General features: G+C 55.0%; 1 protein-coding gene across 3 annotated transcripts in view; it reads right to left on the bottom strand.

The window, feature by feature from the left end:
* The window catches only part of AGAP1 (ArfGAP with GTPase domain, ankyrin repeat and PH domain 1), a 567,532-nt gene extending 559,391 nt beyond the window's left edge, over nt 1–8,141 (bottom strand). For 2 of the 3 annotated variants that reach the window (XM_065917019.1, XM_065917020.1), the window contains exon 1: nt 7,378–8,141. In XM_065917019.1, the coding sequence (XP_065773091.1) occupies nt 7,378–7,540 (163 nt within the window). In that variant the 5' untranslated portion in view covers nt 7,541–8,141. The remainder of the gene's footprint in view (nt 1–7,377) is intronic. The other variant, XM_065917018.1, reaches the window with a different exon arrangement.
* Nucleotides 8,142–12,358: the final 4,217 nt, after the last annotated feature.

Below are 12,358 nucleotides of genomic sequence, written 5' to 3'. Positions count from 1 at the left end.
CACCAATCTGTTCCCAGAGAGCTCAGGGTGGCCACCTGTTCCGGCTGATTACCAGTGGGAGAAACAAAATGGGAGTGATGACAGCCCCCCTCCCCCCCAAGCTCAGGCCCTGGGCCCCACCCTCCAGCCTATATTTAGTCTGCTCTTTATGGAAAATGTCCCAACCTCGCACACAGACAGCTATTTGGCTGGTTACTCTAAGGGTCCATTAACAGACCTCTTCTGCCGGCACTGGTATCTTCTCTCCCTCTCCCCTTAACTCCCAGGTGCAAGTAAGCCCCTTCCGGCCTGGGTCAGTCATGAGCAGAGGCAGAGGGGAGGGACGGGGCCCATCACAATGCCGGCCCTGCCCCTGGACAGGTCATCCCTGCAGCCCCGTGTGCAGGCTTCCCACCCCACAAGACAGGAGACTGAAAGTCCCCCTTGGCCCTCAGAGGCCCCGAGCTCCCGGAAGGACGCGGCATGGAGGAGGCCCGGTGCTCAGACCCCAGGACAATCACAGATCCTGCAGAGATTAGAGACAAACATCTGTAGGGTGCATGTTCCTTCTCAGAACAAAGTACTTAACAGAGGGGAGGAATTATGTGGCTAAGCACCCGATCAGAGCCCCGAACCCTGGATTTTAAAAATAACTAAGCCTGATCCGCTTTGCCAAACTCAATCACTTAGGCCTCAAAGAATCCGGAGTGTGGGGCAGGGGGTGGGCGGCAGGGGACAGGGGTTTGCTTGAACGTTGAGAAACAAGAGACAGGACCAAAACAGTAGTTAAAACAGCCCTAGAGAGACTCACCAACGATAAACACCTGCAGGGCACGCAGGAAAAACAAAGGTTGCAGAACAGGGGATTTCAGCCTCAACAAAATAAAAAGTCAGCTTTGGACAAGAAACAGAGGTAGCAGTAAACAGGGCCCCAGGCTCCGCATGGAGGCTGCAGCTCCCTCTGGAGTCACTTCCTCCAGGGCCCCCCGGCAGCCCTCCTAAGCTGCTAATAACACATAGCTCTCCTTCTTAGGGAAACGCTCTTCTAGCAGCAAAACAGCAAACACAAGGATGTATCACCTGCCAAATTATCATAATAAGTGAATACGGAAGAACCTCACTTAAACATGCAGGAGATTTCCCTAAAATTCCACCATCACAAGACAGGAAGGGAACTCCAGGGAACCCCAGGAGTTCCAGGGACTTCTGGTCTACCATCCCTCAGGGACTAAAGAGTGTGTGGTTTAGTCGCCAAGTCGTTTCCAACTTCTTGCAGCCCACCAGGCTCCTCTCTCCATGGGATTCTCCAGGCAAGAATACTGTAGTGGGTTGCCATGCCCTCCTCCAGGGGAGCTTCCAGGAATCGGACCCAAGTCGCTTGTGTCTCCTGCACTGCAGGTGGATTCTTTACCATAAGCCAAAGGGGAAGGCCCACCCTCGGCGATGTCCATCCTCCACCCACCACGTTCCTTGCAGGGCACTTAGGATCAGCATCATCGTGGAGGCGAAGTGAACATGGACTTGAACCCCTTCAAAGCTGGGCTTCAATCCCTCCTCCACTGTGTTTAAGCTGAGTCACCAGCAGCAATGAGGATGAGGCGACACGCCTTCCACTGTTTGAGAGCGATGCCCAGGGAAGGTGCCCGGTCCGCCGCTGGACTGCCCTCCCCTCCCTGACCATGCTTCTCAAAGTGCGGTCCCTGGACCGCCAAGCCAGCATCCTCTGGAAACTTGTCCACAGCACGCTCTCTGGCCTGCTCCAAACCTACAGAACTAGCAACTCTGCTTTCCCAAGCCCTCCATGTGATCTGACTGCACACTGAACTTCAAGAATCAAAACTCTCAACGTTCCACTGAAGAAACTACACTGTTAGCCACCCAGACCTGTCAGTCATTCGTCCCTATCAATGCACAGACTCGACACCTGAAACTCACATACACCAGCAGAAAAAGCACCACCCTTCTGCAGACAGTTAGGATGAAAAAGTTGCCAGGCTTCAGCAAGCAAATCTTTCTCTTCCCCTACATGCACTAGAAAAAAATCTCATTGCCACCCAAACACCACACCCAAGTTAACCACCACCTCCTGACCCCTAAGCACCCCAGTCCAAGCATCTGTGCTCTCGTGACAAGTTTCAGAACACCCTCTCTGCACGATCAACACCGGTCAGATCACCAGTGAGGAGCAAGAGGACCCAAAAGCCAGAGAAAACCTGAGTCCCTCCTCCAAGTCACACCCTTGACAATTCCTGGACATCCTCCAAGGGCCAGACACGATACACAGCATCGCTGAGGAGATAAAAACGTGCATGACTTGATTTCCCCAAAGAACCCCCAGTCCTCAGGCTGGACTGGAGTAAGGAGATGAGCTTTGTGCAGGGAGCTGGGACAGAGAGCCTGGGAGAGGCCAGGAACACGCTCACTTCAGCCAGGTGGAAGGGATGCCTGGATTCTGGAAGGGTCAGAAGCCACTAAGGTATGAAATTTAATCCGGAAGGGACAAACAACCACCTGAGAATTAATTTTAAGGAGGAGACTGTGATACTCATATCAATAACCATAAACCCCCATAGTTACAACTTTGATGAAGCCTGAAATATTATGAATACAGTCAATAGTGTCGAAGAAGAATTATGCTCATCTTATGGCAGGGAGAAGGTATTTGCTCCCCTATCCTGCAACAACCAGATTAAATAAATTTCCATAGGAAAACAGGCTCTTACCACAGTTTTGCCGAGGTAAGCAACTTCACAGAGAACACAAGACCTCCAGCTATTGGCAGCGTCCGCAAGCCCTTCTTCTCTTGGATAGAGGGGGACACAGGCTCGGATGGTTTGTACATTCGACTTGGGGGAACTGTGAGTCATCAAGAGTTCTGTCGCTCACTCAGAAAGGGCTGGAGAGTCAGCACTGAGGTTGACCAACCCTGCTCATCTCTTTCGAGCAATTTTCCTACCCTTTCTGGCCCTCAAAGTGAAGAGCAGAAGTCGCTCAGTCATGTCCAACTCTTTGCGACCCCATGGACTATACAGTCTGTGGAATTCTCCAGGCCAGAATACTGGAGTGGATAGCCTTTCCCTTCTCCAGGGGATCTTCCCAACCCAGGGATCGAACCCAGGTCTCCCACATTGCAGGTGGATTCTTTACCAGCTGAGCCACCAGGAAAGCCCAAGAATCCTGGAGTGGGTAGCCTATCCCTTCTCCAGCGGATCTTCCTGACCCAGGAATCGAACCAGGATCTCCTGCATTGCAGGTGGATTCTTTACCAACTGAACTATGAGGGAAGCCCTCTGGGCTTCAAAGGTGGCATCGACATCATGGGATCATCATAAGATGGGTGGAGACACGCAGGTCAAGCACTCAGCTCTCTGCTGTACACGATGCTCAATGGAGCAGCTGCATCGTGGAAGGAAGGGGGATCCCTGTCCCATCTTCCCAGGTCCCCCACATGCCGAAGCTCAGGCCTCGAACACCCCCCGTGAGTGCTCTGACCCGGGATGCCAGGCAGAGTTCTCCCGTCGAACACCGGGACTTCTCCACACCCTAAGAGGAAGCCACACAAACCTCCAATGGGGCCAGCAGGGCACTCGGTTCCCCCTGAGCTGCTTGCTGCCTGGTGGGTGTGGAGACATGAGACCAGTTAGAGGTTCAGCCATGGCCCAGCTGAATAAGCTGGCTGGGTTGTCATCCGCATCGCTGTTCCACTGCTGGCAAGCTGAATTACAACATGCAATTGCTAATAGAGGCTTTACTGGTGCAAGAAGAGCAAGCTTTTTTATCTAACAAGAAAGGCAGCTGATGTGTTTACCTCAACCCCATCAACTCCAGATGTTTCTTTTTAAAGAAAAACTGGAGCGGGGACCCTAGGCAGGATGCTCACCCTGGAGACAGCTGGTCCCAGCTCATGTCCAGGTATTGAGAACACCTGGGGTGCCGGCCACACCTGGGGGACACCCCAGAAAACTGATGGGGTAAATCTGAGAATGGAGGGCAATGTCTCCTTAAGACTCCAGATACTGGAGGAAAAAAGTAAATCTCTCTCAAGCAAATATTTGAAAAAACACTTTCTTCTTTTTTGGCAAGGTGAACGGCAACCCACTCCAGTGTTCTTGCCTGGAGAATCCCAGGTATGGAGGAGCCTGGTGGGCTGCCGTCTATGGGGCTGCACAGTTGAACACGACTGAAGCGACTTAGCGGCAGCAATGTTTCAAAACAAGACTAAGAATTAAATCACACGTCCCGTGCCTTCAAACAGGGTCACAGACCCGCTCAGAATTGGGATTCTCGGTAAGCCCTTTCAACTAAAATCTATACAATTTGGTCCATCATTAAGAGATTTTCCAATCCAGACTCTCTGGGAATCACTTTGAAACAAGCACGAGCAGAAACTTCCTTCCCTTCGACGAGCCTGCTCCTCTCTTCCACAGTAAAAATGCTTCAAGATGCCAGAAAACAGGAAAAGTTTCTGTAAATTATGGCACAGTCAAATGCTGGAATGTTATCCCAAGGTGAAAAATCGTTATCCTCAAAATTTTTCATAACATGGCAAAGCGCTCACACTGTGCCAATCAAGTAGTTTTGTGAATCTGACTCCAATTCTGTGCATCTACACACAGAGACAGAAGATAAAGCCAGGCTGGATATCCTCTAAAACACAGATGATCTTCTCTGTTCATTGCGACAAGCGATTCTTAAACGACTGACTATGACGCGCATATACTTCAAAATTCTAGGAGGTGTGCATTTGCCACAGTACCATCCTCCCCTGCCACGTTCACAGGCAGGGGCAGATGTGTGTGTTCCTCGGGGCTACTGGGATGCTCCGGAGCTTGCTCTCCTGGCACAGAGCTCCGACAAACGCGTCCGCAGTTTGCATACCCCAGGGCCATGCTCCCCGACCCGGGGTGAGGGAAGAACCCAGGACCCACGCCCTACACAACCACAGGAAACTGCTTCTGAGTATTTCTCTTGTCACAGGAAAAATGTCGTCCTGCCACAATTGAGCAATCTTCTCGGCTTCCAAGATATCAATGGCACAGATAGAAATCACAACTGCATCTTAAAACTGGCACATCAGTTCTCGGCCTTTCGGCTAAGATCAAGTGTAAAACTGGCACGGAGTGGGGGAACAGTTCATTGTAACAAGGAAATTTCATTATTAGGACCGGCAGAAGATGGCTGGGAAGGCGGGGGGGAAGCCTGCAGACGTGGTTTCCAAGGATCCTTTGGTTCAGACTCACCTCTGACCTCAGTCAAATGTTCAGGAGGTCATTAACCTTCCCTGAAGCTCCATCCTCTATAAAATGAAGCTGGCCCACATTCTCCCACAGGGTCGGGGCTGCCACACAACGAGCTTGTGAATATAAGAGCATCCTTACTAAAGTTCTTCTGTACAAATGAAAGGTGCGATCATTGTTAGTAACGCAAAGAAGGGAGGCATATCTGAATGGTTCTTAAAGCCTCATTAAATAAACCACAGCCCTGACACAATACAGACATTCCTTTGTCTTTTAACAGAAAAAATAATAGCCTTGTCAAAGTCCCAAGCAGGATTCATCACTGATTCTGAGTCTCATCAACAAACGACAAGGTTTTCAGCCAAGAAGGAGCTTAAAATCTCAGAGAGTACAGGCAGACAGACATCGAGCTACCAGAAACCATCATCAAGGAACCACACGGATTTGGGGGGTATTTTTCTTCCCAAAAAAGAAGAATGAAACCACATCCTCTTGCTAGCAAGTCAAACTGGTGCGTGGGGAGTGCCTGAGACCCCAGAGCTGGGCTTCAAGATGGGAAATGGACCCGAGGCAGCAGGTAGGATGCTCCAATGAGGTCTTTGCATGGATACTAGGCGCTCTCGGCCAGGTGCATCCAACACTCAGGATCAGCTTTCTGAGAGTTTCATCAGACTCCCGTGGATGCTGCCAGGAGAGAGAGAGGAGCAGGGAGCCTTTCACATGAGTGGCCACCGCGCCGGAGCCCAGACCCTGAAGGGACATTCCTGCCCGCTCGCCCAGCACCAGCAGCCTTGCGCTGGTCCCCCGGGCCTCCCACAAGTCCTGCCAGAGGCACACGGGAGCCTCTGCCTCTCGAGGAATCTGGAAGCATCTTAAATTGCCAGCGGGGCGGCAGGTGCTCTGACAGCCAGGCCCGCAGAAGGCTGGAGCACGGTCCAGATCCTTCCCGGAATTAGCAAGTCCCCTATGGAGAAAGGATGCCGATCGGGCAGCCGGGCTGGGACGCGGTTCAAGTCCGTGGGGCCACCAGATGCCAAGGGCATCGACACCACCTTCTCCATCTAACAGGTCAGGCATCAAGCCCAGCCACTCTGGGGTGAGCCGTTCAGGCGGCACAGTGCCCTGGCAAGACTGCCCCCCCACCAGGCCAATGCCCCCTGCTTACAGATGGACAGGAGCTGGGCGACACACTCCTGGCCAGGCCTCAAAACATCCTCAGCGCTCCTCAACGGCAGCCAGAGGGGCTCTTGCTTGGGACAATTCTATGTTATGGACAACCCACCCTTCAGACCTTTTACCATCACTGGCCAACGGCAATGAGGGGGGGAAGCAAGGGGATAAACTGGAAGCCCAATAGCAGAGAAATAAGAACCACAGGGATCCAGAGAAAACACAGGCCCCAGAGAGGCATAAGTCCGCGGCACCTCTCCTGAGGACCTCTGCCTCGCCTGACTTGCAGTAAGTGTGGGTGACATCCCAGTGCCAGGCGTGTGAAAGTGACACCCCCCCAAGGGAGCGTTCTTCTGATCTGATCCAGGATGTCGGTAGAAAGCACTCTGTAGAGGAAACCAGACTCTGCGCAGGGACAGGTGGGTCGGACCTGCGATGCTGCCAGTAGCCGGGGCTGGCTCTCCGCTGGGGCTAAGTTCCGTTGCCTCCACTGTGCCCCCAGAAATGGGCAAACACACCAAAGGGGTTGACCCTACCCTGCGGAGGAGACCCGCCAGCCAGAGCCTCGCCCCCAGCAGCAGCACTTCTCCAAAGACCTCTTCAACGTCCAGCCAAGACGCTCGGCCCCGGCCTGGTAACCTGTCACACGGTCCGGGGGCGCCAACCGCTCCGGGCGCCCCGGGGTCTTACGGCTGGGCCGGGTCACTCGGTTGGCCCAGAACACGGCCGCGCAGAGTCACTTTCTCAGCGGAGACTCCACAGCCCATTAGCACATTATCGCCAGCGATCCATCTCCGGCGGCGCGCTCGCCGGCCCTCTCGGCCTCCCCCTCTGCTCTCGCCCGGTCTGGCGGGGTGAGAAGCACCGCAGTGCCCACTCGGCGGGGCAGCCGCGTGCCATGGCCCGGCGCGTGTGTACACACGCACGCACACACACGCTCGCGCGCGCGCGCACCCGCCCTCCAGAAGCCCCGCGGCGGCCCGGCCCTCACCTTCGATGGCGATGACGTGCTCCCGGATTTGGTTCTGCAGCACCGGCTCCTCCACGCGCTCCAGCAGCTCGTAGATGGAGTAGATGTTGGGGTGGACCGACTCGAAGCGCTGGATCTCGGCCCGGATGGCAGCCGAGTTGGCCAGCTGCTGCTGGTAGTTCATGGTGCAGGCGCCGCGCCCGGAGCCGCGCGCCCCCCGCCGCCGCCGCCGCCGCCCCGCGCCCCGGGGCCCGCGGGCCGCCGAGCCCCGGGCGCCGCAGCCCCCGGGGAGCCGGGCCCGCCGGGCGGCGGGCGGAGGAGGCGCGAGAAGAAAGGAGCGGGCGGAGCAGGCGCGGGGCCGGCCCGCCGACTCAGTTCATGGCCGGGACGCGCGCCCGGCGGGCGGGCGGGCGGGCGGGCGAGCGAGCGGGCCCCGGCGCCCCGGGTCAGCGGGCCCCCATGGAGCGCGCCGCGGCAGGCGCGGCCGGCCCCCGGAGGACGCTCGATCGGGCGCCTTCCTGCGCCGCAGTCGCCTTCCACCCCTAGGCGCTGCCCTGCCGAGCAGCCATTAAAGCCCAGGCGGCCGCCGCGCTCCGAGCGCCGGGGCCGAGGGCCGGCCCGGGGGCAGTGGCCGCGCCGCTCGGGGCGCCCCGGCCGCGGCGTAAGTCCGCGCGCTGCGTCCTGCGCCGCCCGGCGCGCCGGGGCCCCCCGCGCCGAGCCTGCCGTGCGCCGCCCGCCGAGCCGGGACCAAGCCGCAGGCGCCGTGCAAGCCGCGGAGCCCGCTCCGAGCGCTGCCCGGCCAGCCCCCTCCCTGGCACGCAGGGCTCCGGCCCACGTCGGCCCCGCCCCCGCCCGCGCCCGCGCCCGCGCCCCGCCCGCCCGCGCGCCCGCCGCCCGCCGCCCGCCGCCGCTGCGTCCTCCGCGGCGCTTCCCAGCGCGCCGGATCCCGGGGAATTGCGCCAGGCCCCGCCCCGCGCCTGCCTCTGGGCTTCCTGGGACTTGTAGTCCGCGCCGCGTCGGGGCCCCGCCGGGACTGCGGGGAGGGGGCGCGCGGCCGGACCCCGGGGCGAGGGGCGGGGCTTTCCGACTCGCGGCCCCGCGCGCGGCCCCGGCCCCCGCCCCCGGTCCTGGCGCTGCCCGGCGCGCGTCCGGGCGCCTCGGCCCCGGGAGGCGGTGCGCGACCCCTCCCGCGTTTTTGTTAGCCTCTAAGTGCTGGTTGGAGGAGCCGCTGCCGCTCGCCTTGGCCCCCGATTACGCTTTGTTACCTCGCCTGCCCCCAACCCCATTTTTAAACTTTCTGTCTCCTTTAGCGAAAGTGACACGAGTGCTTTCTCCTTAATAAAGTTGAATTTCTTTCCGAAGGCGAAGAGTCTCCTTAGCCGTGACGGCGCGGGCATTCACACTCCACCAGTGTACTTTGGACCGGCACGCGGCGAGGTGCGGTGACACACCATGGAGGCTCCCTAGGCGTCCTTTTCCCTTAAAATTAAAAAAAAAAAAAAGAGAGAGAGAGAGAGCTGTAGGTCTGGGAAGCTGCAGCCCGCTCTGCGTGGGTCCCCAGGCTATGCACCCACCCCAATCCCCGCGTCAGTTCAGCCCGCGGGATCCCCGGGGGCCGGACCGCACTGCAGCAGGGGCCCCAGCGCGCAGGGGACTAATCCGAACGGTTTGAGGCGAACCGGATTGGTGCAGAGGTGCTGCGCTCTGGGGCCAGGTTTGCGCGCACCTACAGGCCTGGGCCCTGCCCCCACCCATCCAAGTGGCCTTTTGGAAATAGGGCTCTGCCGCCTGTCATCCCTGATGAAAGCCCACTGAACCTTCACCGGGTTCAGTTGCAGCCTGTGTGGCTTCCGGACGCTGGTATCCAGCATCCTTGAGTTACACTCTCTGGGCTCACAATTCCCCCAGAAGAATGTGCCCTCTGCCTTCAACACTCACAGCCCTTGCTCACCCCCTCCTCCTTCACCCCAGTCCCTCTGGGGTACCCGGCGCACTGAGGCACAGTTCATGGTCCCCTCTGTGATGCGCCTCTGGCTAATCTCGCATCCTCAGTAACTGTGGTAACGGAGATGCGGACAGTGTTGCTTCCTCTTTCTTAACCTTTCAGCGGTCAGTGATCCCCCCCCCCCTCCTTGAACCCCTCTTCTCCTGGCTGCTGGGACAACGTGTTCACCAGACTTTCCTATTATCTTCCTGGCTTGTCAGCCCTCTTACCCTCAAATACAGAGAGCCGCTGAGTCTCTGGGTCTCTCTTCTCTTTTCTATATTCGGGGATGTCTATCTTGAGCTTTGAATGTCCTATACAGGTTCATTTCAGTTCAACCACTCAGTCATGAACAACTCTTTGCCTCCCCATGGACTGCAGCATGCCAGGCCTCCCTGTCCATTACCAATTCCCAATTACCAAGAGTTGTCTCAAACTCTTGTCCATTGAGTCAGTGATGCCATCCAACCGTCTCATCTTCTGTCATCCCCTTCTCCTCCCACCTTCAATCTTTCCGAGCATCAGGGTCTTATGCAGGTTAGTGAACCTCAAATTCATATCCAACTGTCTCTTCAACATCTGTTGGAAGCCTGCTGGCAATGTCAGTCGACTTGTCTCAAGCTGATCTCTTGTTGTGTTCTTCCCCTGCTCCTCCTGAAATTTTCTCCATCCTAGTTATGGATGGCTCAAGACAGTAAAGCATCTGCCTGCAATGCGCAGGACCCAGGTTCCATCCCTGGGTGGGGAAGATCCCCTGGAGAAGGACATGGCAACCCACTCCAGTGCTCTTGCCTGGAAAATTCCATGGACAGGGGAGCCTGTTAGGCTACAGCCCAATGGGTCGCAAAGAGTCAGACGTGACTGAGCGACTTCACTTTCACTTTTCAGGCCTCCTTTTGCTGGGGCTGACCACCTGCTGCCATCCTTGGTGCCTCTTTCCCACATTCCAAATAGTGTCAGCTCGACCTCTCCAAGACCTAGAATCTCCAGCTTCTCACCACCCCACTGCTCCCACCCCGCTGAACCTGCGGTCTTCTTGCTTCTGTGTTGTTGCTAGGAAATGGATCTGGCAGTTTGTCTCCTTGCTTCTTACCTTGTACCTTATCGTTTATTCTCAAGAAGGCAGTCCTAGTGACCTTTATAAAACTCAAGTTAGGTCATGTTAAGCCTCTGCTCAGAACCCTCCTGTAACTCCTGTCCCACTCAGAGTAAAATCCAACTCCTTCCTCTGGTCTCCAAAGGCATACACGCACTTGTTGTTCAGTTACTAAGTCATGTCTGTATCTTTGCAACCCCATGGACTGTATAACCTGCCAGGCCCCTCTGCCCATGGAATTTTCCAGGCAAGAATACTTGAGTGAGTTGCCACTTCCTACTCCAGGGAATCTTCCCAGTGCACGGATTGAACTTGAGTCTCCTTCATTGGCAGGTGCATTCTTTTACCACTGACGCCACGTGGAATGCCTCCTCTGATAACCTGTCTAAAATGGCATCCTTCTTCCCCAGCAATCCATGTCTTCCTTCCTTGCTGTGGCAGGAAAAATAATGGTCCCTGAAGATGACCACATCCTAATCTGTGAAATGTATAAATACGTTATCTTACATGGCTTTGCAGATGGGATGAAAAGGGGCTTTGCAGATGGGATGAAATTAATGATGTTGAGATGAGATTATTCTGCGTCCAATATAATCACAAGGGACCTTATAAGTGGGGAGGCATCGGGGTCAGAGTCAGAGGAGGAGCTATGAAGACAGATGCATGTTTGGAGAGAGAGAGAGAGAGAGGTTAGAGGATGCTCCACTTCTGACCTTGAAGTTAGAAGGAAGGGGTCATGAGCCTTAACACAGGTGGCCTCTGGAAGTTACAAAAGGCAAGAAAATGAATTCTCCTAATGGTTCCCCTGCTATTGTTCAGTCAGTAAAGAAACTGCCTGCAATGCAGGAGACCCAGGTTTGATTCCTAGGTCAGGAAGATCCCCTGGAGGAGGAAATGGCAACCTACTCCAGTATTCTTGCCTGGAGAATCCCATGGACAGAGGAGCCTGGCAGGTTACAGTCCATGGGATTGCAAGAGTCGGACATGATTTAGCGACTAAACCCCCACCAATCATTCCAGAAGGAACCCAATCCTGTCAATTCATTTCTGACTTGTGGCCTCCAGAACTATAAAATAGTAAATTTGTGTTGTTTACACCACTCATTTTGTGCTAATCTGTTACAGCAGTGATAGGAAGTTAATACACTTGCTTCATTTTTTTCTTAACCCTTATCCCATCCTGATACAGTGCATACTTTATTGATTCTCTTGGGTGTATTCTGTGTTCCTCACTAAAACATAAACTCTATGAGGGCCAGGATTCCTATCTGCTCTATTCCCTGTTCTATCTCCAGCACCTTTAAGTGCCTGACACATGGTAGGTGCAGAATCATTGCTTATCGGATTAATGGCTTCCCCCATCAAATTGTAATTTCCGTAAACACCTGGACCATTTCCCTTCTGCATAGTCCTGGAATATTTCTGCATGAATATTCAACAAGTTAGCCAATGAGCAACTACCTCTCCTACTGCAAGCGCTCACTTCTCATCATACTGGGCATGTAGTAGATGTTCAATAAATATCAGCTGAATTTAAATGAATGTTAGGGGACTTCCTCAGTGGTCCAGTGGCTAAGACTCCACGATCCCAAGGCAGGGGGCCCGAGTTCCATCCCTGGCCAGGGAACTAGATCCCACATGCCATATGTAGTTGGGAGTCCACGTGCTGCAACTAAGATCCCACCTGCCAAAACAAAAAAGATTTTGCGTGTGGCAACGATGGTCCCGCATGCCTGAACTAAGACCTGATGCAGCCAGATAAACAACTTCTAAAAAGACACCCTGAGAGATGCTCAATGATTCTTGTTGTTCTAAGCCACTAAATTTGGGAGTGACTTGTTCTACAGGAATAGACACTAATGGAGAGGAAATGTTTGAACCTGTGACAGTGTATGCGAATCATGATATATGTGAAAATACAT

The sequence above is a fragment of the Muntiacus reevesi genome, chromosome 1 (assembly GCF_963930625.1).
Source record: "Muntiacus reevesi chromosome 1, mMunRee1.1, whole genome shotgun sequence".
In the NCBI taxonomy this organism is placed as follows: Eukaryota; Metazoa; Chordata; class Mammalia; order Artiodactyla; family Cervidae; genus Muntiacus; species Muntiacus reevesi.
The sequence above is the reverse complement of the archived record's forward strand: the minus strand, read 5'-3'. Positions and strand labels throughout refer to the sequence as shown.